Source organism: Molossus molossus, unplaced genomic scaffold (assembly GCF_014108415.1).
Source record: "Molossus molossus isolate mMolMol1 unplaced genomic scaffold, mMolMol1.p scaffold_m16_p_5, whole genome shotgun sequence".
In the NCBI taxonomy this organism is placed as follows: Eukaryota; Metazoa; Chordata; class Mammalia; order Chiroptera; family Molossidae; genus Molossus; species Molossus molossus.
The window spans coordinates 26,648,872-26,672,953 of NW_023425388.1; the positions used below are offsets into that span (position 1 = coordinate 26,648,872).

The window sequence follows — 24,082 nt, forward strand, 5'->3', positions numbered from 1 at the left end:
GTGTCAAGTCTCAGGATGATGGGAACGACCGTCCAGACCTAGCAGTGACCCTCTTCCTTCCTGGATTAATTGAAGATAATGGAATATTCATTTAATTCATAAAATTACTAAGTGTGGTGAATAGAGTTCTTGTAGCAGTTATTCTTAATGTAAATTTAACATTTGGAACAAATTTTAGATAATTAATTCTTAAGTAATAGTTCACAAAATTCTTGGAACTTTGGTCTCTGAATGTTTTCCAGATTCTCCATGGGTTGGTTTCTTGTTGTACTAATATTTATTACATGGCAATATCTGTAGCGTAAATAATAAGGATATGTTCCATCAGGATATGCTCTTCCTGCTTTGTTTTCTGTTCTTTGTTTTGTACTTTGCGGCCAGAGAAAACAAGCGGTCTCTTCTCTTTAAAGACTTTCGTGACTATAGGAAAAGCTTCCTCAAGTTATTCTCTCTTCTCTTTGTGTAGAGGCACCACCTTGAAAAGCAGTATATTTTAATGTATTCTGGGATCCTCTAAAACTACACTTTATAATATGGTGGCCACATGTGGCTACTTAAATTTTAATTAATTAAATTAAATTAAATTAAAAATTCAGTTCCTCAGTCACATGAGCCCCATTTCAAATGCTCATTAGGTGGTGCTGGCAAGAAAGAGCCTATTGTGCACATCTCTTCCCCGTTCAGCACCACGATGTCACCTTACTATTGGAACTGGTCGTGGTGAGGTAGTTATGCCGTGGAGATTAGATCAGATTTGGGTGGTTAAACATTTACCAGCACACCACTGTCAATAGCCGCATGTGGCCAGTGGCTACCATATTGGACATTACAGCATATTTCTGTTATCACAGAAAGTTCTCTTGGGCAATACTGCTCTAGAAGGAATAGTACCTGAGGAACCTCCACTCATTATATACACAAAAGAAAAAAATCTCAAAGGAAAACTTATTGGTATGGTATGAGTAAAATATAATTGCTGTGTTATATTGGTGCATCCCCTGCGTGCATTCTCAAGCATCAGGCATCTTTAATTCATGAAGTTACCATATAGTGAGTCGCTATTCTTGACAGCTTAATCCAGTTACAGAGTTTTATATATTCCCAAAGATGCCCAAGTGATAAATGCAATTCCATTTAAGGTGGTAAAAAATAAAAATTTAGTCTTAACTTTTAAAAAGAGGTCTACAGCCCTGGCCAGTTTGGCTCAGTGGTTGGAGTGTCAGCCAGTGGACCAAAGAGTCACAGGTTCAATTCTGGTCAAGGGCATGTATCTCTATTGGGGTTCAGTCCCTGGCCCTGGTCGGGGTCATGTGGGAGGCAGCCAGTCTATATCTCTCTCTCTCTCTCCCCCTCCCACTCTATCTGATGATAAATGGAAAAATATCCTTGGGTGAGGATTAAAAAAAAAAAAAAGATAAAAAGAGGTCTACATATGTCATAGGATTTGTTTTCATCTGATTAGCAGAGTACACTGATTATTTAGAATAAGCCTCTTAAAACCCTAAGAACTCTGTGGCTCCCTAGAGATATTGCCTAAAAACTAATATAAGATTTATCTTACAGATATCTGACTTAATCGCGGGTGCTACCAGAGATCTAAGGCTGGAAGTGGCCACTCTTGAAAAAAAACTCCATGAATCCCATGCCCAATATACCGAAGAATATGAGTCAAAGGAGAAGGAAATTGAAAACCTTAAAAATGTGGTTGCAGAATTTGAATCTCGCTTGAAGAAGGAAACTGACAATAGTGATTTTGTTTCAGAGGGCTTGAGGGAGGAAATGAAACAGAAGTCAGATGAACTGGAAGAAGTGTTGCTGTCCCAAGCACAACTGGTGCAGCAGCTGAAGCAGTCCCAGGAAGAGGTAGGACACATCCACGGCACCGCTGCAGTTAGGGGCAGAGCACAGGCTCCTTCAGCACACACACACACACAAACAGAAAAGGCAGTGTGGTGTCATGCAAAAGGTTCTGGAATATTAGTCAGGGACCTGGGATCACATCCTGGTTTTGTCCTTAACTAGACAGCCACTTAACCTTTCTGAACCTGGCTTCCTTTTCTGTAAAATGAGTATATTGAACTACATAATCTCAAAGGTTTTCTCAGCACCCGGTTCTACTGTGTTGCAAACGACCTTTTAAAACATCTGAGACTAGCAATCTTTATATGTCTTGCTTGTTTTGACATTAAGTCTTTGCCAGAAAACTTTTAGAGCACTTGCTGCTTAGTTCAAGTAATATTTGGGCACTATATCTTAAATGTAACTTCGCTTTAGGGGTTTATCTTTCTGTCAACCTAAATTTGTAAGGTAATTGACATGTGTTGTTCTTTCTTATGTATGCGCGATTATTTTAGCAATGCTTTTACTTAAACTGAAGTAGACATACTTTGATTAAATTTTTTTTTTTCTAACAAAGTCTTCTTTTTTTCTGAACTGCTAAGCAGTTTAGAAATGGTGGATGCTATAGACTGAATGTTTATGTCCCCTAAAAATTCATAGAACTGAATCCCCGACGTGATGATATTTAGAGGTGGCGGCTTTGGGAGGTATTAAGTCAGGAAGGTACAGCTCTCATGAACAAAATTAGTGCCCTGATGAAAGGGGAGCCCGGAGAGCCCCCTCATCCCTCTGCCATGTGAGGACACAGAGCCAGGACGTCTACCCACTAGGAAGGGGGCCCTGTGATTTGATTATGAACACTCCAGCCTCTAGAACTGTGAGAAGTAAATTCTGTTTGTTGTCTGAGCCACCCAAGTCTATGGTACTTGGTGATAGCAACCTGAACTAAGGCAGTAGAGCAATTAATCTGTTCTCTAATCATCAAAGTATGTCCCATTAGATTGGTCCCATTTATGACAGTATAGCAAATAAAAGCAAATGGAGGAAGATTCTGAATGTTAATGTCAAGTAATACTTTACTTGGTTTTATGGGTATCTTAGTAAAGGAATAAATAGAAAGTGCTAGTAAAAACGTTGGTTATTAACAAACATGCCATGTTCTTGCTGTATTTAAATTAGCAAGCAAAATAAAATATGCCATCATTATAATTATGAAGTGAATCTACTGCAAAGGAGTTATAAAAGTAAGTTAAAATGGGAATGGACAGAATACCAGATCAAAAGCAAGGCCTACACAGCCCTATAGAGTAGAAATTATTTCCACGTTACAGATGAGGAACTGACTCGAAAAGCTTGAGTGACTTCCAGAAGGTCATACAGCATGGTGGAGTCAACACTCAGTGATAACAGTGTTTCCTCTTTCAGGAAGCCTGAGCTATAGTGATTCCGACTCTGAATTTCAGAGTGGCCCCCCGTCTTTGCACTCATCTCCAGGCCTCATTTTTTTTTTCTTTTAAAATAACAATAAACACACTACTTATTCCACCAGGTGGTTAGGGGGCAGACGATTGAGTGTCTCCTGTTGGAACAGAGCAGCAAGCGTCCCTGGTCCAGGGAGCCCTTCCCCAGTGCAGGCAGGAGGGGAGAGGGGGCCACGTGGCTCAGCTCTGCTGGAGAAACCTGCCAAGGGGCAGGCGATGCAGTTTTGCTTCAAATGAGGCAGCAGCGTTAAAGCTGCGGGAAGAACAGCAGGTTAAAGGAGGGGAAGGTCAAGGCAACTAGACCAGCAGGTTTTCTAACTCTTAAATCATTCTAACCCTTAAAAAAAGAAATGGCAATGTGGAAAGGGAGGAGTAAGTTATAAACTTATAAAGTAGAAAAAGACAGATGGGTCAAATTCAGAAAATCTATATTGAGCATCCATCCAGGTGCCAGGCCCTGTGCTGGGCACTAGATATGTCGTTATGACCAAGACTGACAACCGCTCTCAGAGAGGAATTTAAAGAAAGTTTTATATGAGTAATTAAGTTGACATCAAGAAGAAAGAATGACCTAAATAGAAATCTATGATATAAAAAGTATAGACTGAAGCTAAAAAATTGGCCCTAAGGTCCTACATTAGTTTTCCTTTGTTGCACAATAAATTATCCTCAAATTCAGTGGCTTCAAACAACAAACACTTATCTCATAATCTCTGTGGGTCAGGGATCTGGATGTGGCTTAGCCGGGTGCCCCTGGCCCAAGGCCTCTCGTGAAGTTGGTGTCAGGCTGTCAGAGGCTGTAGTCTCATCCAAAAGCTCAGCTGGCGGGGCCGGGCTTCCAGGCTCACTTTGTGTTTGTGAGCAGGGCTGACTTCCTTGTGGGCTCCTGGGCCTAGAGCCTCGGTACCTGGCTTCGGGTCAGAGGCCTCCCTCAGTTCCTCACAACACGGACCTCCCCACAGAGAGGCGAGTGAGCAGGAACGGGAGCATGGCAGAGGGGGTGCCCGAGGCGGAAGCCGTCGTCCTTTTGTCATCTGATCTCAGAAGCGACATCCCATTGCTTCTTCTCATAGCACGTGTGTCAGTAAGCCCAGCCCACAGTCCCAGTGAAGGGATTGCACACGAGTGTGAACAGCAGGAGGGCAGGGATACGGGGCTACTGTAGGGCTGCCAGTCTCGGGGGCTCTGGAGCAGTTTCAGCAAGAGACAGCTAACGGGGAAGAGTGAATGTCACTTCCAGACAAAAGGAGCTGCGTTTGGAGCTGTTCCTGCTCATCAGTTGTAAAAGGAAGGCACTTAGAGATGAAGTTTTGTTTTTCATAAAGCAGACTTTTGAAAGACGCAGGATGCCAAGATGGTATAGAAATGATTATGGATCATTACTGGGGAGTAGAGAGGGATCATCCCACAGGGAAAGTTATCTAAGGACATGCCAGGGGGCAGATTTCCTTTTACTGGGGCGAGGAGAGGGGAGAGCAGGCTAGATTTTCCATTAGAAGTTAAATAATTATAACTGAACAGTAAGAGTAAATAATTAAGGCTGCTTCTCTGATTAAGCATGCCAAAGTCCAGAATTTCTTGTAAAAATAGGAAATGAGCCAATAAAAGTGATAGGAGTTATGAGCCAGAAAGAATAGAGGTTGCAGCACGTAAAGTGAAAAGCACTACTATTTTGGCCTTGCATTCCGGACACTTGAAATTTCTTAGGTTCTGGAGAAGAAAAGCCACATTTAAGTGGAGAACAAATTCCCATCAGAATCAAGATAAAGTAATGGTCTAATAAGAAAGCTAATTAAGGAGAGGAAAGTCCTGCTCACGTTCAAGAGGCCAGAGAATGGGTGGACTTTGTTTTCGTTGTATGAGGAAAGTTCTCAAGGGTGGGAGGAAAGCCCAGGCTCTCGAGGGCAGAATGGGCATTCCTGCGCGGAGCAGGGATGATGGGAGAGCAGCCGCAGAAACGAGGGTCAGGAAGGTGCAGCCACACAAGGCACAGGTCAATAGAAGAGAGAAAATGGGAAGTAAAGCTGTATGGGGGCTGTAAATGTGAAAGGGGGCCCTGAAGAGTCCTCAGAGAGAGCAGACACACACATAAAAAATTGCCACGTTAAAAAAAAAACAAGAAGAGGGAAACATAATGTGTTAGAGAATAGGACATTTCATTTAGAACCAGGTTCAAATAGAGCACATGCTTTTCACGGCCGTTTTTCTTCCTACTGGCTCATGTGAGTCCTGGCAAGACAGGGTGGCCCCGCTCTTATGGGCCTTGTGGTGATCCAGAAAAAGAATGTGGTAAATAAAAGAAACTAAACACACACACACAAACAAAAACCAGTTCATGTATAACAACCAAAGGGAAACCAGTACAATTTTGTTGTCTTAAGACTATAGATAAAGAAAACAAAGGGGCAGAAATTTTAAATTCTTCTAGTTCCTGTAGCCATCTAATGAAGATGATAGATGTTAAAAAGTAGAAAGGAATGCTTTTGTTAAATAAACATGGAGAATTGAATACATATGTTTATCTCCTCTTCATCCCAACACACCACTGACGACAGTAAATTAATAAAAAGTGAATAAATTTAGAAGGTAAAGAAAATAAGAGAGGAGTTGACACCAGATGGAAAAGATACCAACTAAATTTTGGAAAATGGAAAGCAAAGTATGGGTGACAGGCAATTAGCAGAGTGCAGGACATTGAAACCTAATGCCTCTAGGGAGTGGGGAAATGAGGTGAAATCCTAAAAGGAGCAAACCCAATTATGCACCATGACACTGGAACGGCCCAGGAATTAGACACCAGATACCTCTGACAGAGGGAGAGAAGAGAGGATTTGAAAACAGGACTGTTTGAATTATTGTAAAAGGAGCAGCTAGATGCTCAGATGCCCTCCCTAAACCCCAAGCTGCCTGTACCCACTGTCCTGGCAGTTAACAAAAAGATTTGCAACTCTAGGAAAACTGAATACAAGAGGCTTTGGACCTAAGGCTACACAGCAGCAGAGTGTAGAACGAGGCTAGAGTGAAAGCATGTACATTAAAGGGTGAGACCTTCCAATCACTTCACCCGCGCACTTCCCAGAACACGTAACCAGTCTTGTATATCAATAGCCAGGAAACTGGAGGAGCCCCCTCTGGAGAAATGAGCTGGCTCAAAAGAAAAGAATTATGGACACTAACAGTTTGGGTCTGCCCATGAAATGGCTATAACCCTGTCCAGTCTATGCACTGAGAAGTATGGTAGTCCATAAGCCCTTACGTATGCATTCAGAGCTTCCGGTAACATTTTGGAGACTCATTTTTAAACTCAAAAAAAGTAAGGATCATCAAACATTTTAGGAGCACCTCTAATATGAAAGATGGAAACTAGGATCAAACAAATAAGAAAAAAAGAACTTAGAGAAAACAGATGCAAACCTATATGGTGTCTGTAATACTTTCAACAAGAAAGATAAAAAATGTAGATGAAAGAAAAACAATATGGGAAGCAAACATGAACTTCAAAAAAGAGCATAATTAATATCCTTAGAGAGAAAACATTGCATAAATGAAACATGAACAGGAGGCTGTGAAAAAGAATAGACATGAGTATTAAAATATAAGAGCTGAAGCAAAAGTTCAAAAGATGAAGAAGTCTCCCAGAAAGCAGTTGAAACAGCAAGGAGCTGAAGAGAAGAAAATAAAATTAGAGAATCAAGCCAGGCTCTGTAATACCCCGCTAACGGGAGTTCCAGGAGAGAACAGAAAATAGAAGGGAGGAAACTGTTCAGGAACTAATTCAAGAATATTTCCAAGTACAGAGGGACATGCAGTTCTGTATTGAAAGGGCCCACCCAGCATAATGGGTAGCAAAGCAAACACACTTAAGTGCTTCATCATAAAATGTCACTACCTTAAGGACAAATGTAATCATTTAAAACCTTCCTGAAACAAACAAACAAAAAGAAATAGTCACGGTCACTTAAGAGGATCAGCAATCAAAATGGCATCAGAATTCTAGTAGAAACTAGATGATAATGGCTTCCAAATTTGAGGAGAAATTATTTGCAACCTTGAATTCTGTATCCTGCCAAATGATCAATCAAGTGCAAGGGTCCAGTGGGGATATTTTTAGACATTAATGTTCTCAAAAATGATACTTCTCTTGCAGCCTTACTCAGTAAGCTGTTAGAGGATGTGACTCCACAGTGAGGGAGTGAACTGAGCAAGGAGAAGAGATGGGAAGCAGGAAGTGAGTTCCAACTCAGGAGAGAGGTGGAGGGAAGCCCCAGGCCCATGGCAGGAAGAAATCCAAGGATTACAGCAGTGCAGCAGATGTAGAGAACAGCCAGGCAGGGTTCAGCGGAGAATGGAGGGTTTTTAGAAGTGTGTCTCCAGGAACAAAGAGAAACTGATAGATTAGATGGAGTGCTCAGACATATAGAGAGGATATTCACACTTTTGTCAGCGGGTTTGGTGAAAAATTAGTAATCAACATCTAGAAAACTAAGCAGATAAATAATGAGACAATAATGAGCTCTGCAAGGAAACTGAGCAAGAAAGGAAATGTAATCATAGTACACTACATGGCTCAGGTGTGCATAATATTTATGTACTATAAACATACAAAGAAGGATATATGTTTAAGTAAAAATTGTGATAGAAATACAATGGGGCAGGAGAAACATCTCATGGTGGAGGAGAAACATCTGTTGGGTATTGCTATAGGAAGCTAAATCCTTGTCTTCCATTCTATGAAGTCGGTAGGTGATGACTTCAACATTGAAAAACCATGAGATAGCTGTGTCATGATGTTGTTTAGGAATACTGGGAAAAGTATCAACTTAAAAACCTGAAAATGGCAGTTTCTGGGAGGCAGGACTTGAAGTGTGAAGGAGTGCTCTTTGTTCATGATAATTTGATAGTATTATTTTAATTTTTAACTATGTGTACTTTCTTATTTTAAAATTTAAAAATAATTTAAAATAACGGAAAGGAGTAAATTATAAAAAGGACCTGATAGAGAGGGTGGCAAAGAAAAGGATAAAGAGCAAGATTAAAGAAGAAAAATCAGGAAAGTTGAAGTAAAACAAACTACAAACCTTGAGATCTTTTTAAGACTATGAGAAATAAAAGATTAAAGACAAGGCAGATTCTGGCTTCAACTTTAATAACAGATGCCTGGCACACTTCTATTCATTCTTCAGATCTGAATAAAAGGGTAGTTCCTTCATGAACCCCCAAAATCCCAGAGACAAACTTAGTTATACATCTATGCGCCCATCCCATGTGTTTGCCATTCATTTAACATGTAAACAGTTTTATTTTTCAGGTAGATGCTAGCAAGGAGAGTAAAGCAGGGTAAACAGATAGTTTTTGAAGGAAAGGTGCTGTGTTACAGGGTGTGATGATAATATTCAAGCAGAATTGAAGTGAGGAAAAGAACATTCCAGGCAGAGGGAATAGGAAGTGCAAAAGCCACGTGGGAAGAACATCCTGGGAAGCTTGGAGAAACCGTGGAAACATCAGCAAGCCTTGCTGGAGCTTAGTGAGCAGGAAGGACAGAGGTAGAAAGCAAGGCTGGAGGCGTCAAGTCCTGAGGAGGCCTTGTAGCTGCAGTAAGGATTTTGGGTTGTTTTCTAAGTGTGATAAAATGCCACTTGGGAATTTTGAATAAGGGAGTGACATGTTCTAACTTATTTTTTATTATTTTTTTTTTTTAATCCTCATCCGAGGACATTTTTCCATTTTTTGTACAGATAGAGTAGGAGGGAGAGAGAGGAAGAGAGAGAGAGGGAAACATCGATGTGAAAGGGACACATCGAGTGGCTGCCACCCGCACGACCAACCAGGGCCGGGGACAAACTGCAACCGAGGTACATGCCCTTAGCGGGAACCGAACCCGGGTCTCTCCGGACCGTAGGCGGACGCTCTAACCGCTGAGCCAAACCGGCCAGGGCTGTTCTAACTTATTTTTAGAGACTGACTGCTATGAGGAAAATGGATTGGGTGGGGGTGGATGTGGTAAAACGAAGGTAGGGAGACCTAATACAGGACTCTTGAAAGGGTCTAGAAAATCTGTGACAGTCATAGTGGTGAAGGGGAAAAGAAGTGGCAAGATTCAGGATATATTTTTCAAGGCAGAGACAACAGAAATTGCTGATGGGTTGGATGATGCAAAATCATAAGCGCAGTCAAGGATAGCTCCGAAGTTTGGAATCTCAGAAACTGAGTGAGTCACAGTGCCATCTACTGAAACGGGAGACACTAGTAAAGGAACACGAGTGGGGGGAATATCAAGAGTTTGATTTGGGACACGTTCATGTTAATATGCCTATTAAATATGTGAATTTAGGTGTTGAATGGGCAGGGGGAAGGCCGGATAGAGATGTTGATTCCAGAGACTTCCACAGGTCGCCTTGGATGAGGTCCCCCAGGGAATGAGAGAATAGAGAAAGAAGAGAGTGGAGAGCAGGCATTCCAGCTCTTGGAGGCAGGGGGAGGAGGAGATGCCAGCCGTGGTGACAGAGAAGGAACATCCACTCAGATAGGAAGAAAACTGGAGGAGAATACTAGTGAGGACCTTAAAGGAGCATGGAACTTACACAGGGCCACAATCCCTTCTACAAGAACTTTGGTTTGAGATAGGTTTTGGAATTCAAATTATATTGAAGTTTAGAAAGCTAGTAAGGCACATACACCCACAGAGACCGAGGACAGCCCCTCCCAGGCAGTGACATTAGTATTTCTGCAGTGAAGCAGAGGGGTGGTCCCGCTGAGTGAAATAAATAAAGATTATCCGTTCAGGCAGATTTTAGTACCAAGTGTTATGGGTTACAGAAATTTTTCTTTTCAGAACTTGTTGGATGTCAGAATTGTGGCTGATGAGTTGTAGATGTGTATTGCTCTCTTTAGAAGAGCTGTTTTTGTTGATTCCCCTGACCATCTCTTGATATGTTGGCTTTGTTCTTGTTTAAAAATCAAGAAAGAAGAGTGCATATGTTTCTCTGTAGGGTTACAGACACAGAGAGATGACAGGACCATGTGGACGAAAAATTTCCCCAGCTATGAACAGTGGGTACCACTGTCAGGTAGGAAGAGACGGGCAGGGGTTTCACTTCTTAGACCCTTTTTAAAATTTTGGGATCATGGATGACTTTAAAACTGTTTGGTGGTTTTTAATATTTTCCAAATGTGAAATCTATTTTTTTAAAAAAAAGAGAGGGAATCCCATTTATTTAGGGAAGTTTACTAACCTGGCAAGGATGGATTTACGCACTCTCTAAGAATAAATTAAAGGTGTACATGGCAGTTGCAAACACAAATAGATTTTTTGCAGGAGGGATTTGCTTAGTTTTAGATTGTGCATTTACTGCATTTGCATGTTTAATTGCTGTAGAGAAAACGGTATACATTTCTGATGAACCAAAGCAGTAGTTAGTAATTAACAAGTGAATGGTTCTCAAGTTTGTGACCAAATAAAATTAGAATCTGAGTCTCTTCCAAAGAGCAAAGGGGTCAACGGAGGTCCTCTACTCTCTGGCTCCATGGAGAGCAGGGGATATTAGGGAAGCTTTTAGAGGGCAGGAACTATTCCTAGGGTCAGCTAGCAGGGCGGATGGTAGAACTGACCGCCTGAGAACCTTAGCCTTGGCACCTTAGTGAGGCTCAGACTAGGTCTTCAGCCAGAGACAGGATCCAGGCGAGACTGTCTTTGCGTGTTGGAGACAGTCAGCCCTGACGCAGAGTATGGATGCCAGAAAGTGGACAGTAGAAAACGTATAGAGAAATTGTTTTTGTTCTTTCTCATTAGAACTAATTAAATCTTAATGAAAGTTAGATTATTGACTCAGGAAAGTAAATCCTGAACACTACATCTTCATGGGCTCTTCCTCCCCATTTTGAAAATCTGCTCTTGAGAGAGATCGGTCTCAGGAGTATTACGGTTTCCACTTCGGTTCTGGTGTGTCTGCCATTGTTTCACCGTGTTCATTATGTTTGCAAGCACACAAATACAATGTCAAGAATAGCTTGCTTGACACTCATACTCCTGTCCTAGAAATCTATTCAGCTTCTTTTTTTTTTCTTTTTTAATCCTCACCCGAGGATATTTTTTCCATTTTTTGTACAGATAGAGTGGGAGGGAGAGAGAGGCAGGGAGAGAGAGAGAAACATCGACGTGAAGGGACACATCGAGTGGCTGCCACCCGCACGACCAACCAGGGCCGGGGACAAACTGCAACCGAAGTACGTGCCCTTAGCGGGAACCAAACCCGGGTCTCTCCGGACCGCAGGCCGACGCTCTAACCGCTCAGCCAAACTGGCCAGGGCCTATTCAGCTTCTTATTCCTGCTTTACCAAAGGCAATTTCCATTGGTTTTCTGCAGTGTTTTGGGCTGATCAGATGAGTTGAGCAGAAGCCTTAAATGGAAGTTTGGGCACATCCTTTGCTAACTCTGACTTAGGTTTCTGGTTCCCACACCTTTTCCACAGGGTTTCCTTTCACCTCAGCTCCCCACCCCGCTGCCTGACCATCCACTCACCCTGAGGTATATCTAGTCTAGGTTGGTGGAAACTGCAATCTGACTGGTTCAGACCTCATCGGGAATAGAACACAGAGACACCCATCTGTGCTTATTCTTCTCAGAGGACTTGCTTTCCCAGCACATTCCCCTCGGATTATGCCAAATCCAGCTGATTTCCGTCACAGATAGGATTCTCACCTTTAGAATGACCGAGTTACCCAGCAAAGCCTGGTCTGCTTCTTCCACTGCTGAAAGCCATCCAGCTGTCTCTAACAATAAAAATGAAAACAAACATAAAAATAACCCACCCTTACATTGCAGAGTAGAGAAATTGGCCGTATTAAAAATTACAAACAGATGGTGAAACAATTTATATTTTTATTTTGACATTTACTTGCTCAGTGGGAGTACAATTGAGCCATATTTTAAAGCCCTTTCAAAGTGGCATTTATCTGAAAATGTTGGAGACATATGTATAGATAATGCTCTCCACCAATCAGCAAGGCTTAAGGACCCAGGGACACTAGTTCTCCCTCCCCTAACCAAGTGCCACTCAGGGTAGGAACCTTCTCCATGAAAACCTTGGCCTCCTGCTCGCCTCCTGTTCTCCCATGTTACCCCACGCTAGGCCATTTTCCACAGAGCTGGCAAAGGGATCTTCCTGTAATCTACATTTGACCATGCCAGCCCCCTTCTTAAAATCGACCATTCAATGTCTCCAAACGGCCCTCAGAATTAAGTTAAAACTCTAGTACAGTATTTGCATGTTATCAAAGCCATCCTTTATCTGACCCTGCTCACTCCTCCCTGCCTCAGTCCTGGTCTCTCCTCCCCTGTGCACTCTGTACTTGAGTCATTCTAAGTTGTGTGTCACCCCAAAGGTGCCTCTCCCTCTCGCACTGCTAGGCATTTGCACTCACTCCCACTCTGCCTGGAAACCCCACTGCCTCTTCTTCACCTGGTTCATGCCTCCCTTTTCACCTCGACTCAGTGTAGTTGCAATCCAGTGATACCATTTTACCACACTAGACTGTGGCCAATGCTAACTTTGCCTAAAACATTTAGAATGCTATGGCTTCACTGATTATCCTCATGTTTGCCCGTGATTCTCAAGCTTACTGAACATATTCTGTTTTATACGTTTTCCCATGTTGTTCAAATAAAAACACACATTAACATTCTGCAACAACACAGCCTTCCAAAAAGACAACTGAAAAAGACATTTTGCCTAAATTGCTGAAAGCAACCTAACCACGAGTGAATGATTCTTTTCCGCATATGATGGAATTTTCCATTAATGTGTCTTCCTGATTTTGGCCATATCCACGTGTACTGTGGTCATGCCCTGTTACACACACTAAACCTGGTATATTCTGTTTCCATACTTTTCTCCATGAGTGAATAAATGATAGTATGTGAACTGCTTGTTGCACAATGCAGAATTACAATCTCAATTTTAAAGGAGGAGATAATAGTGGCTAAGGACATGCAGATATTGTAGGATTCACCTGAGATTGCATAGCGTCTGCAGAACAGACAACAATAAAAGTCCTAACTTCAGAGCCTGCTTTCAGTTCAGAGGTCTTCCTAGTTTGGGACATAAGAGAAGAAAAAGAATTCATCCTTTTTTCTGGAAGCTAATAGCCTTGAAGAAGGATGAGTTCCAGAGTAGTGGGCCCCAGACCAAGATGGTCATCAGCCCTTCCAATGTTCAACCTGGAGTTGGCGGGCACTTTGCTTTCATTATACTTGCTTTGGGGACATCTTTGGGTTCATATCACCCTTCTACTTCCTCCTTTAGTGGAATGTCACTTTCCTGAAATAGCTTTTAAGTGATTTGCTTTATGGATGTTTTCTGTAGAGTACTACTCCTTTCCTTTGAGATCTGAATTTAATTTTAGTAAATGGATTGCATTTTATGTTTCTTTTAATGAGAGCTCTTTTTTTTTTTTTTTTAATCCTCACCCGAGGACATATTTCCATTTTTTGATCAGATAGAGTGAGAGGGAGAGAGAGCGAGAGAAACATCGATGTGAAAAGGACACATTGAGTGGTTGCCACCCACACGACCCAACCAGGGCCGGGGACAAACTGCAACTGAGGTACGTGCCCTTAGTGGAAACTGAACCTGGGTCTCTCTGGACCACAGGCCGACGCTCTAACCGCTGAGCCAAACCAGCCAGGACTTAATGAGAGCTCTTTTCGTCACATCACCCATCACTTTGTCCTTCCATGTTAATGCACCTATTATTCATCTCACCAATGTATTGATTTCATTGTTAATTGCTATCCATTTCTTCCTTTATACAGTCAAATAAAATTAACTCTTTCTCATAACTTTCTTAATCAAGGAAATTTTTATATTAATTTATGGAATGACTGGTAAATCACTTCACACTTCAGCAGCTTACTCTACTAGTAGACAGGAAACATAATGCATTGATATTTTTTCCTTTTAAAAGAATGTTTATATCAAGTTTAGAAAACGTGGACCAAACCAAATTAAATGTCTTACTGTTTTTATTGCTTTAGGGTCCCTGGAACAAAATGGACCCTGCATGCTTGGTATAAGAATTTCACAATTAATTTAGGCATAGGTGGCCGGAAGCAGGTCTCTGGAAGCAGGCAGGGCCCCACCCCCTTGGATCTGGGTTACTCTCAGCAAGTTCCAAATTCAGTCTAAGCTCCAGTGTCTTTCTTTGTCAAACATAGTTGTTGGGAGCAGGAAATGAGATGACACCCAATATAGCACATTATTAATCTTCTTCTCTAGCCCTCCTTTCCTTGCTGCTTCAACAAGTATTTCAGGTAGAGTTAATGAGAACCAGATGATAAAGCCGCTAACACAGTCCTTGGTCTCCTGCTTTAAAAAAAAAAAAAAGAATAGAAAGAAATTAACTAGGAGCAAGTGATTGACCCTCAAGATTAAAAAAAAAACAAATATGTGGCTATATGAATCATATGTGTATATTAATAATATATGTCAGTGATGAGGCTTTGTGTGACCCAGACACACTGCTGATTTTATAGAAAATGACAGTGCAACTGTTAATCTGGAACTGCTCCACATTCTGCACTATTGACTACCAAATTTGGAATTGAATGGAGTTCTGACCATAATCACAGGAAACTCAAATACAGGAAGATGCTACTTTCCTTGATGCTTTGTTATTTAGTTCCACTGACAGAAGACTGGTCAGTGAAGCCTTAAGAGGACACTTTCCACTGAGTCAGACTTGAGAACGTCTTGGCTGTTTTTACAAACAAGCTAACCTGATGGAAGTTCATTTTTAATAAAAGAATCCCATGCCACAATCATTTTAATTGTGCTTACTTATTTAGATACCACTTTGAGTTGTTACTTTTCAGACTCTTTTTAAAATAATTTTTTTCCTTTATTGATTTTAGAGAGAGGAAGTGAGAGGGAGAGAGAGAGAACCATTGATGAGAGAGAACATCGATTGGTTGCCTCCTGCATGCCCCCCACTGGGGACACGGCCCACAACCTGGGCATGTGCCCTGACTGGGAATCAAACTGACGACCTATTGGTGCATGGGTCATTGCTCAACCTCTGAGCCACACTGGCCAGACCAGACTCTTTTTTGACAATCTACAGACATACACATCAGGGCATTAGGCAGATCCAAGACCTAATTCTTACCATGGGCCTGGAAGTAATTTTGATGAATTTCCTAGATGAAAGATGGGTAACTCTTCAGCTAGAAATATCAAGTCTCATAATTTGAAGAGGCCTTTAATGATGTCTAGTCCTGTCACACATTTGAAGCTTACATTTGCTCTGATATATCCCAGTCAAGTGAGATTCAACCCTTCAGAGTATCCTCGGGAGAGCTCAAGCTATTAAAAAGCTCTTCCTTGACTTGAACCCCAAAGCTTCCACACTTGCCTCCAGATGGTGTTGGGGACACAAAAAGCAACGCTGCTCAAACTTATGAGGCTGCAAACTTCTTGAGGGCGGGAACTGTAGCCACAAAACTTCTAGTAAGTTGATCAATGATTTCTGGGTGGAGTTGAAAGCAGGAAGTGTTGTTCTTTGTTTTGACGTATATCTTACAGAACAGCACATGATCAATATATTTAAATTCTATTAAGAAGGCATCATACAAAATAACTGATTTTTATTGTTTAAATGCTATAGCTGATATATTTTATTCTTTTTATCCTAAAATTCAACAATTGTATCTGTTTGTCTTATTATTACAGTATACCTTCATTGTAAAATAGCATATTTAATGACACTACAGATATTAACTATTAGACATCACATGTGCAGCTCAGAGTGTCCAAGACACAAGGCACAGAAAATTGAAACGCCGCTGAAGTAGGTCTTAGGAGTCCTGGCTTCCAGCCCCAGCCCCACCACTGCCATTTGAGTAACCCTGGCTCTTGGTTCCTCTTCTGCAAACTGCAAGGGTTGAATAAAATGTTCTCTTCAAGTCCTTTCCAGCTTCACAGATCATTTGCGTTTTTTACTTTTCTGTTCCATGTAGAGTATGCACAAAGATAGTCAGAGAACACAGACCTCTGGTTTCGAGTTCAGTTCTCAGTGTGTATTGCCAAGAACTATCCATAGGTACACTGTCTAAAGCTAGGGATGCTTCCCCCTCCCTTTTTCTCATTTCAGAACACGTTTCTTCAGGAAACAGTGCGTAGAGAGTGTGAAGAACGCTTTGAACTGACGGAGGCCCTGAGTCAGGCCAGAGAACAGCTCCTGGAGCTCAGGAAGCTCAGTGGAAGTTTCCCGTTGTCACCGAGGTTCCTCAGCCAGGGCAGCCTAACCTCCTCTGCTGTCACAGGCAGTAATCAGAGAGAGAGCAGCACTGCAAGACTGAGCACTGAGAAGGGAACCAAAATCCCCAGCCTGCACGGAGTGTCAAAACCCAGCCCCTTTCCAACCTCAGCTCAGCCTAAGAGGGCCAGCAGCTCAGGTTTGCCCACTCTCCTGCAGCCACATCCTCCCAGGGGTCGGGCATCTTCAGTGCATGAGACCCGACAAAGACTGGCTGCCCTTCTGCGGAGGAGGCTGAATCAGCAGTGACTCACCGCAGTCAGGAGCAGATCCACACAGCCGCCCGGTCTTTCCCAGAGCGCCGGAGACTCACTGTAGCTGGGGATGACAGATCAAATTAGAACCCCAGATGAAGAATGCATGCCTGCAGATATTTTTAACAAGGGACTTGAAAAGGCTAGGAAACCGGGAAGCCACATTTTCCAAGAGGCCTTTGAAATTGCAACAAATAATGAAATTGTTGGGATTCCAGAGGGCCAGTATCTCTATTTACGGATCGTATGTTCAGATGTGCTCCACAAATGTGCCCTTTCAGAGATCATAGGTAAAATGTTCCACCCCTAGCATCTTTTCTATTTTCTTTTTTTTTTTAACACTGATACAAGGCAGAGATATTTCCACAAAAAGATAGATTGTAGTGGTTCCATTGGTGTTTTTTCATTTGTTTATTAAGCTGAATAGGTTCAATAAATGTAATTAGTATTCCAAATAGAAAATAAAAGTACTTTAGTCCTTAATTAGATACATTCCAAAATGCTTAGTTCAAATATTCACCGAGTTCGTCACCACCATCATCACCACCATCATCATTGTGATCATCATCTCTTTTCACCTCACAGTCTAATTGATTAATTTAATTTCTTTTTAGGCTAGGTCAGAAGCAATGGTAAATAACCTTTAGGAAGACATTCTTTTCTGTGAGGCTGAGGGTCTCCTTTAAAAAAGTGACAAACAACTCCAGTTCAAGGAAAAGGTAGTTTACTTTTCAAACTATAGAGATTATTTTAGAAAACAGAAAACCTGGCCATGAAAATATTACTCTATAGAGATTTTCTACACTGGATGTTTTTTTGGCACTGTGAGTTAGGTTTTGATTTGAACTTGTATTTTCAAGCCATTGAGAGGAGAAATAATTCAAGACAGTTTAGTAGAGGCACATAGCACTAATTTGGGGTTCCAGTTTTATTACCTCTGAAAATGGGTAATTGGTTAATATGTTTTTCCATTTCTAGAGTGAAAAATTAAAAACAGAACCCAGACAAACTATGTTGTTATCTTAAAGCTTCAGGCTTCACTTATTTCTAAAAACACAACTCTTTATCTTAATCTAGTGTTCATCTCTCTTTTCCTCCTTCTAGTAGAAGTGTATTTTTCTTCCAGTACTGGCTTTACTTAAATCCTTCATCTGACTGCATCCTGGACATTCAGGCTCTTACTCCCAGGTTAGAATGATACAAGGCATGTGAAATATGGCAGGCGAAACTCTCTGTTATGTGGCTATCATATTGATAGAAGAATCCAGAGGTACTTGAAATCCTTCCCCTGGGCAAAACGACTAAAGTTACTAAGCAAAATCAAGTTTATCTCCAGTTTTTCAAAGGATTGGTCTAATCTACCAATAGCAGATTTTGTTTGTTAGTTTGTTTTATCCTCAAAAAAAATTCTACATTAGGTTCACTAATTTCCCTGACTAGTTTAAAAGAGTGCATCTTGTGTTAAGGCTTAGAATGCTTATTTTTGTTTTACAGAGATTGGTGTTCCCTATAATGGCATTTGAGAAGAGAGCATAGCACCATAGAATAGTGGTGCTGGGGTGGACCTTAGAAGCCCAAAGAGGTCTGACTTGTCAGCTGTCAGTGACAGGGCCAGAACTAGAACCTCTGTTACCTGGCCCTAACCTTTCCACCGCAGTTTTCCACTCACCAGAGATTCCCCAGTCTCCATCATGACTTTTGTCAGATGCACCCACACTGAATTTACCTAATGTTTTCCTTAATGTATATAAAAAGGAAACTTGACCCAAGGAAGAAGAATTTTAAAGTGATGAGGTTGATTTGCAAGTTATATTTTTTCTAATATGCTTCAAATAAATGTGCATCTATTAAAATACTAAATATTAGTTGATGTACCTTTAAAATTTCCTTGTATAACGTCAGCAGTAGTCACGCCAATTCTGGAGACCGCTGCACTAGACCTTGCTGTTTCTGATCTAGTGTTTCCTTTTTTTTTTTTTGGTGGTGCATGCCCCTAGCGGGAACCAAACCTGGGACTCTCTGGTCTGCAGGCCGAAGCTCAACGGTTGAGCCAAATTGGCCAGGGCTGATCTGGTGTTTTCATATTTGAATTACAAGTACTCCTCACAGAAGGGAAATGGGAAAAGCTAGTAAAAGCTTTCGTAAAAGCACAGGAGAATATTGGGGCAACAGTCTTTGTTATACGATTATCCATGCTTTTCCAGTCGTGCAATTGTAGCTCGCTCTTTCTTCAGGAGCCGCAGGGGGATACATTTTCCTAAGTTATGAGCATATTTAAATGTGTAAAGAAAGTCATACATATGCTTTTCTAAAGCGTTGTAAAGACTGTCAGTGCAAAACCTTGTTTCTTGTTTTGTTGTTGCACTCCTGTTTTACAATGAGTAATTTTTTTTTTTAATCCTCACCCGAGGACATTTTTCGATATTTTGTTCAGATAGAGTAGGAGGGGGGAGAGAGGAAGAGAGAGAGAGAGAGAGAAACATCAACGTGAGAGAGACACATCAAGTGGCTGCCTCCTGCACGACCAACCGGGGCTGGGGACAAACTACAACCAAGGTACGTGCCCTTAGCGGGAACCGAACCCGGGTCTCTCCAGACCGCAGGCCGATGCTCTAACCACTGAGCCAAACCGGCCAGCGCAACAATGAATAATTCTGTAAATAATTGTTCTGAGAATACAGTCATGATCTGCAGTAAGTAAGGCTGTGTTATATTCCACAAGTATATCAAAGAGATAACTTCTTTAAACAGAGAGACAAGATTTACATTTATTTCGACCAAGACCATTTGAATGGCACAGTTTAAGCTATGTGTTTATATCTTTTAAAGAAAGACACTTAAAGAGGAGAGCATTAGTGTACATAACCTGGGGGTTAAGAACATACTCAAATTTTTATTGATTTTCTGATCATGATGAACAAAATCCTGATAGGAAACAGTATCAGCAATGTTAAGGAATTAGTGATTATGGCAAAATAAGGCTCTCAAATGCAATTAATGGATATTAAGTCTAATAGTTTTAATTTCCCTATATGCATGCATTTTCCATGACCTTAATGGAGGATTTATAGGTGCGAAAAGAAGAGAATATCATAGAAAATATTTCTTAGAGTCTTATAACCCTATTTGTTTTGCTTCTTAAACTAATACTGGTGGGCAAAGATGGGAGAGTTCTATAGTTAACAGATTTTTTCAAGCAATTTTTAAAGGTCTTGAATTAAATGACTATATTTATAGTTAGAACTGCTTTAAAGTTATATTTTCAGACAATGAAATTGACAGGAAGAGACATTAATATTAAAAACTATGTAAGACGAAGATTTTTTTTTGTATTTTTCAGTGCTTTCAAATATCCTTATTATTAATTCCATTTTTTTTTTTTTACACAGCTCAATTCAAAGTAGTTTAGCAAGACAGAATTGTGAATGCTGCACTTTTCCTGCAATTTTAGTTTTCAGTCATTCCTGATTTCTCGTGCCACTCCAACAAGAAGTGGGTGGAGGAAATCAAAGGTCTTTTAGCAGCAAATAAAACTGTACTCCAAGACTGAAGAGAAAATACTGTAGTTTACATCTTTGAGGGCAAAGCTGGGAGATGATGAGCTTGTTGCTTAGATGTGAAACAATGTTCAGATTCTTAGGTTCCCACACCCACCATCATCTACTCTTTTGTCTTTCCATTTTGCAAGTAGCTTTTTATTATTATTTAAATCTTATTTTTAAAGTATAGTTTACGTTCAATATTATTTTGAATTAGTTTTAGGTGTACAGTGTAGTGGTTAGCCAGTAATATACTTTATAAAGTGATCCCCCCCAAATTTCTAGTACCTAACAGGCAACATACATAGTCATTACAGTACTATGGACTATATTTCCTATGTTGTACTTTACATCCCCATGATTATTTTGTAACTACCAATTTGTACTCGTTTTTCAATATGTATTTTTTAATCCCTTCACTTTTTTCACCCAGCTCCCCAACCACCTATCCCCTCTGGCAACATCACAGACTAAAATTTTTAATGTTCTACTAGTCTAAAGAGTTTCTGAAGTACTAAAAATAAATTATAGCTAATTTGTTTGATTATGGAATGTTTTCTCAAGCTTTAGTTTTAAAGTTTTTACAATTATTATAATATTGCACTGATAGAACAACCTAGTATCCTAAAAGGGTTAATGCACAGCAGCTGAAAACTCCTGGTCATCATGCAGTATCTTATGGAGCACAGGAAGTCAATTGGTATGTGCCCAAGGTTCGCAAATCTTATAATGATTATGGATTTAAAATTGTTTTTACTTTTATGTTTTAAGAAAATAAGTAATGTATTTTGCACAGGACACCTTTAATGGTCCCCAAACCATGATAGCCAAGAATAGAATAATTCCTAAAGTGGTATCTATGTTATTTTAATGAAGAAATTCTACTTTTTCTTTCGCAATATTAACACTGTGTAGTGTTATGTAAAGCCAGTGTAATTGTGTTAAGTCTGAGGAGAAGTAAGAACTGACACCAAAGAAATATGAAGGATTTTAAGAAAATATTACAAACAACTATATGCCAGCAAATTGGACAATATGGAAGAAATGGATAAATTCCTAGAAACATACACCCTTCCAAAACTAAACCAGGGAGAATCAGAGAATCTGAATAGACAGATCACAGCTAGTGACATTGAAGCAGTAATAAAAAACTCCCAACCTACAAATGCCCTGGACTGGATCTTAAATATGAATATATCATGTTTGTATATTCTGAATTCTCATATAAAATTTTCTTAAAAACACATTAGTTGAATCTGAAACACACTTATCCTGTGACAATATTTACCATGATCCAGAAAGTCAAATGATTTCTCCCTTCTATAGCTTTTATGTAGTGTAGTGCTTTATTCATTAAGTGAGCATTTACTAGATATCCCTACGCCCCTGCAAATAAATACATAAAGATAGAATACTGGGTCACAGAGATTAAGTAATTTGCCCAAAATAAGTACTAGATAAGACTAATGAATAATTTTTAAACTTCTGCAGTTTCTGATCTGTAGATTAATACTGAAGCTACATTATACATTCACTCATTTCTTCAACAGGTATAGAAAATTTAAAAAGCACTGTGAGAGCCCTGGCCGGTTTGGCTCAGCGGTTAGAGCGTCCACCTGCGGTCCGGAGAGTCCCGGGTTCGGTTCCCGCTAAGGGCATGTACCTTGGTTGCAGTTTGTCCCCGGCCCTGGTTGGTCGTGCGGGTGGCAGCCACTCGATGTGTCCCTTTCACATCGATGTTTCCCTCTCTCTCTCTTCCTCTCTCTCCTTCCCACTCTGTGCAAAAAATGGAAAAATGCCCTCGGGTGAGGATAAATAAATAAATAAATAAATAAATAATAAAAAGCACTGTGAGAGCTACAGAAGTAATTAAAACATACTACAGATGCCTAAGAATTATGTAGCAGACAGCAGCGAGGAAGAACATGAAGAAATTACAATATAGGGCAGCAGGTGTTGAGAGAAGAGAATCAAAAGCAAAGTGTTATATGAGTTCTTGCTGGAAGAATCAGGGAACACTTTAAGCACGAATTGGAATTTGTAACAGCTTTTGAAGGGTGGAGTGGGGTTTTATAGAAGAAGGTAAAGGAGATGTATAAACAGGGTCATGGATATGGGAAGTGTAAAAAACACTCACTTATGAGAAGTAGTAAGAACCTGAAAAAGGTAGGTTGACTCACAGCATACAGGGGTTGAATAAGGGCCCAGTATAGGATTTTGACCGGAAGTGGCATGCACTTTGCTGAAATTGGGAAACATTACTCTGGCAGGAATGTATTGAAATAATTAGAGATTTGAAAGGCTGGAAGTGGAACACCAATTGGTAGATTAGTACAGTAGTCCAATCAAGAATTAATCAAGTTCTGAATAAAGTGTTGATAGTGGGAGTAAACAGGAAGCAGCTGACTCAAATTCTATTCAGAAAAAGGAAAGAATTTGTCCCCCGTTAAATGCACTTTGAAAGCATTACCAGCCATTGCCCTCAGCAGGGTGCAATGGGTGAGATCACTCCAGTTAAGGCTCACCCTCTATTTAAGAATATTACAGCTTCTCTGGAAAATGTGATGTGATAAGAACTACATTTTCATTTGTGCAACAGATAACTAACCCCACAGACTCAGTATTCATAAGAAGTCTCCTTAAAGTTAAACAAAAATGCCCAGCTGGTGAGGCTCAGTGGATTGAGCATCGTCCTATGTACTGTGAGGTCCTGGTTCGATCCCCTGTCAGGGCACATGCCACGGTTGTGGGCTTGATCCCTAGAAGGGGATGTGCAGGAGGCAGCCGATTGATGTCTCTCTCTCACATCAATGTTTCTATTTCTCTCACCCTTCCTCTCTCTCTAAAAATCAATAAAAACATATTTAAAATAAAGTTAAATGAAAAAGCAAATCTGAATAGTGTTCTAAAAATTATGGGGAAAGAATGTGGAAAGTGACATTAAAAATAGCTATCATCTTGGCCCAAAGAATGCAAAGCACAACTGTGACCTTTGGGAGTAATACAATGCAAGAAAACTTCTGATTTTTGCTAACCATTTATGAGGGAAAACATAGATGATAACAGCTAAGACAAAAATAAGGAAGCATATAGTTCTGAAGGGACCTGACACACCACCTGGTACAGAGCTTTAATTTTAGTGGAGATAATAGGTCTCTTAGAGGTTAAATAATTTTTCACTCTTATAGCTGCTTAACAGCAGACTAGACAAGAGAACCTGGGCCTCCAGCTCTTGGTTTCACATCACATGTCTAGACCGTAAGAACAGTATCAGTTCTCTAAATTTTTGCTACTCCAAGTGGTCCAGCAGGATCAGTGCCTCCTGAGAGCTTGTTAGAAATGCAGACGGTCAGGCCTCAAACCCAAACCTATTGAATGAAATCTGATTTTAATAAGATCTTCAGGTGACTTGTGCATACATTAAAGTATGAGAATCACTGCTCACAGTGGTGCCGTTGGCCCTGGCGTATTCCACCGATAAGAGCTGTGCATTAGTGTGAATAGAAGTGGCCTGGCTTATGCCAACTGAAAGAGTGGTGCTCTGAGACCCCTGCCCCATGTAGACCCATTCAGTGCCGCATTTCCCAAGGCACTCAAATTCTCCCTCTTCACCTGTTGGTTGTGAATCTGCAGCTCTCCAGGAAACTAGTGAAATAA

At 40.6% G+C, this 24,082-nt stretch overlaps 1 protein-coding gene across 1 annotated transcript in view; it reads left to right on the forward strand.

Moving 5' to 3' along the window:
• LEKR1 (leucine, glutamate and lysine rich 1) overlaps positions 1-16,881 on the forward strand; it is a 209,547-nt gene extending 192,666 nt beyond the window's left edge. The window contains exons 16-17 of the mRNA XM_036243655.1: positions 1,564-1,863; positions 16,468-16,881. Coding sequence (XP_036099548.1) covers positions 1,564-1,863; positions 16,468-16,881 — 714 coding nt within the window. The remainder of the gene's footprint in view (positions 1-1,563; positions 1,864-16,467) is intronic.
• Positions 16,882-24,082: the final 7,201 nt, after the last annotated feature.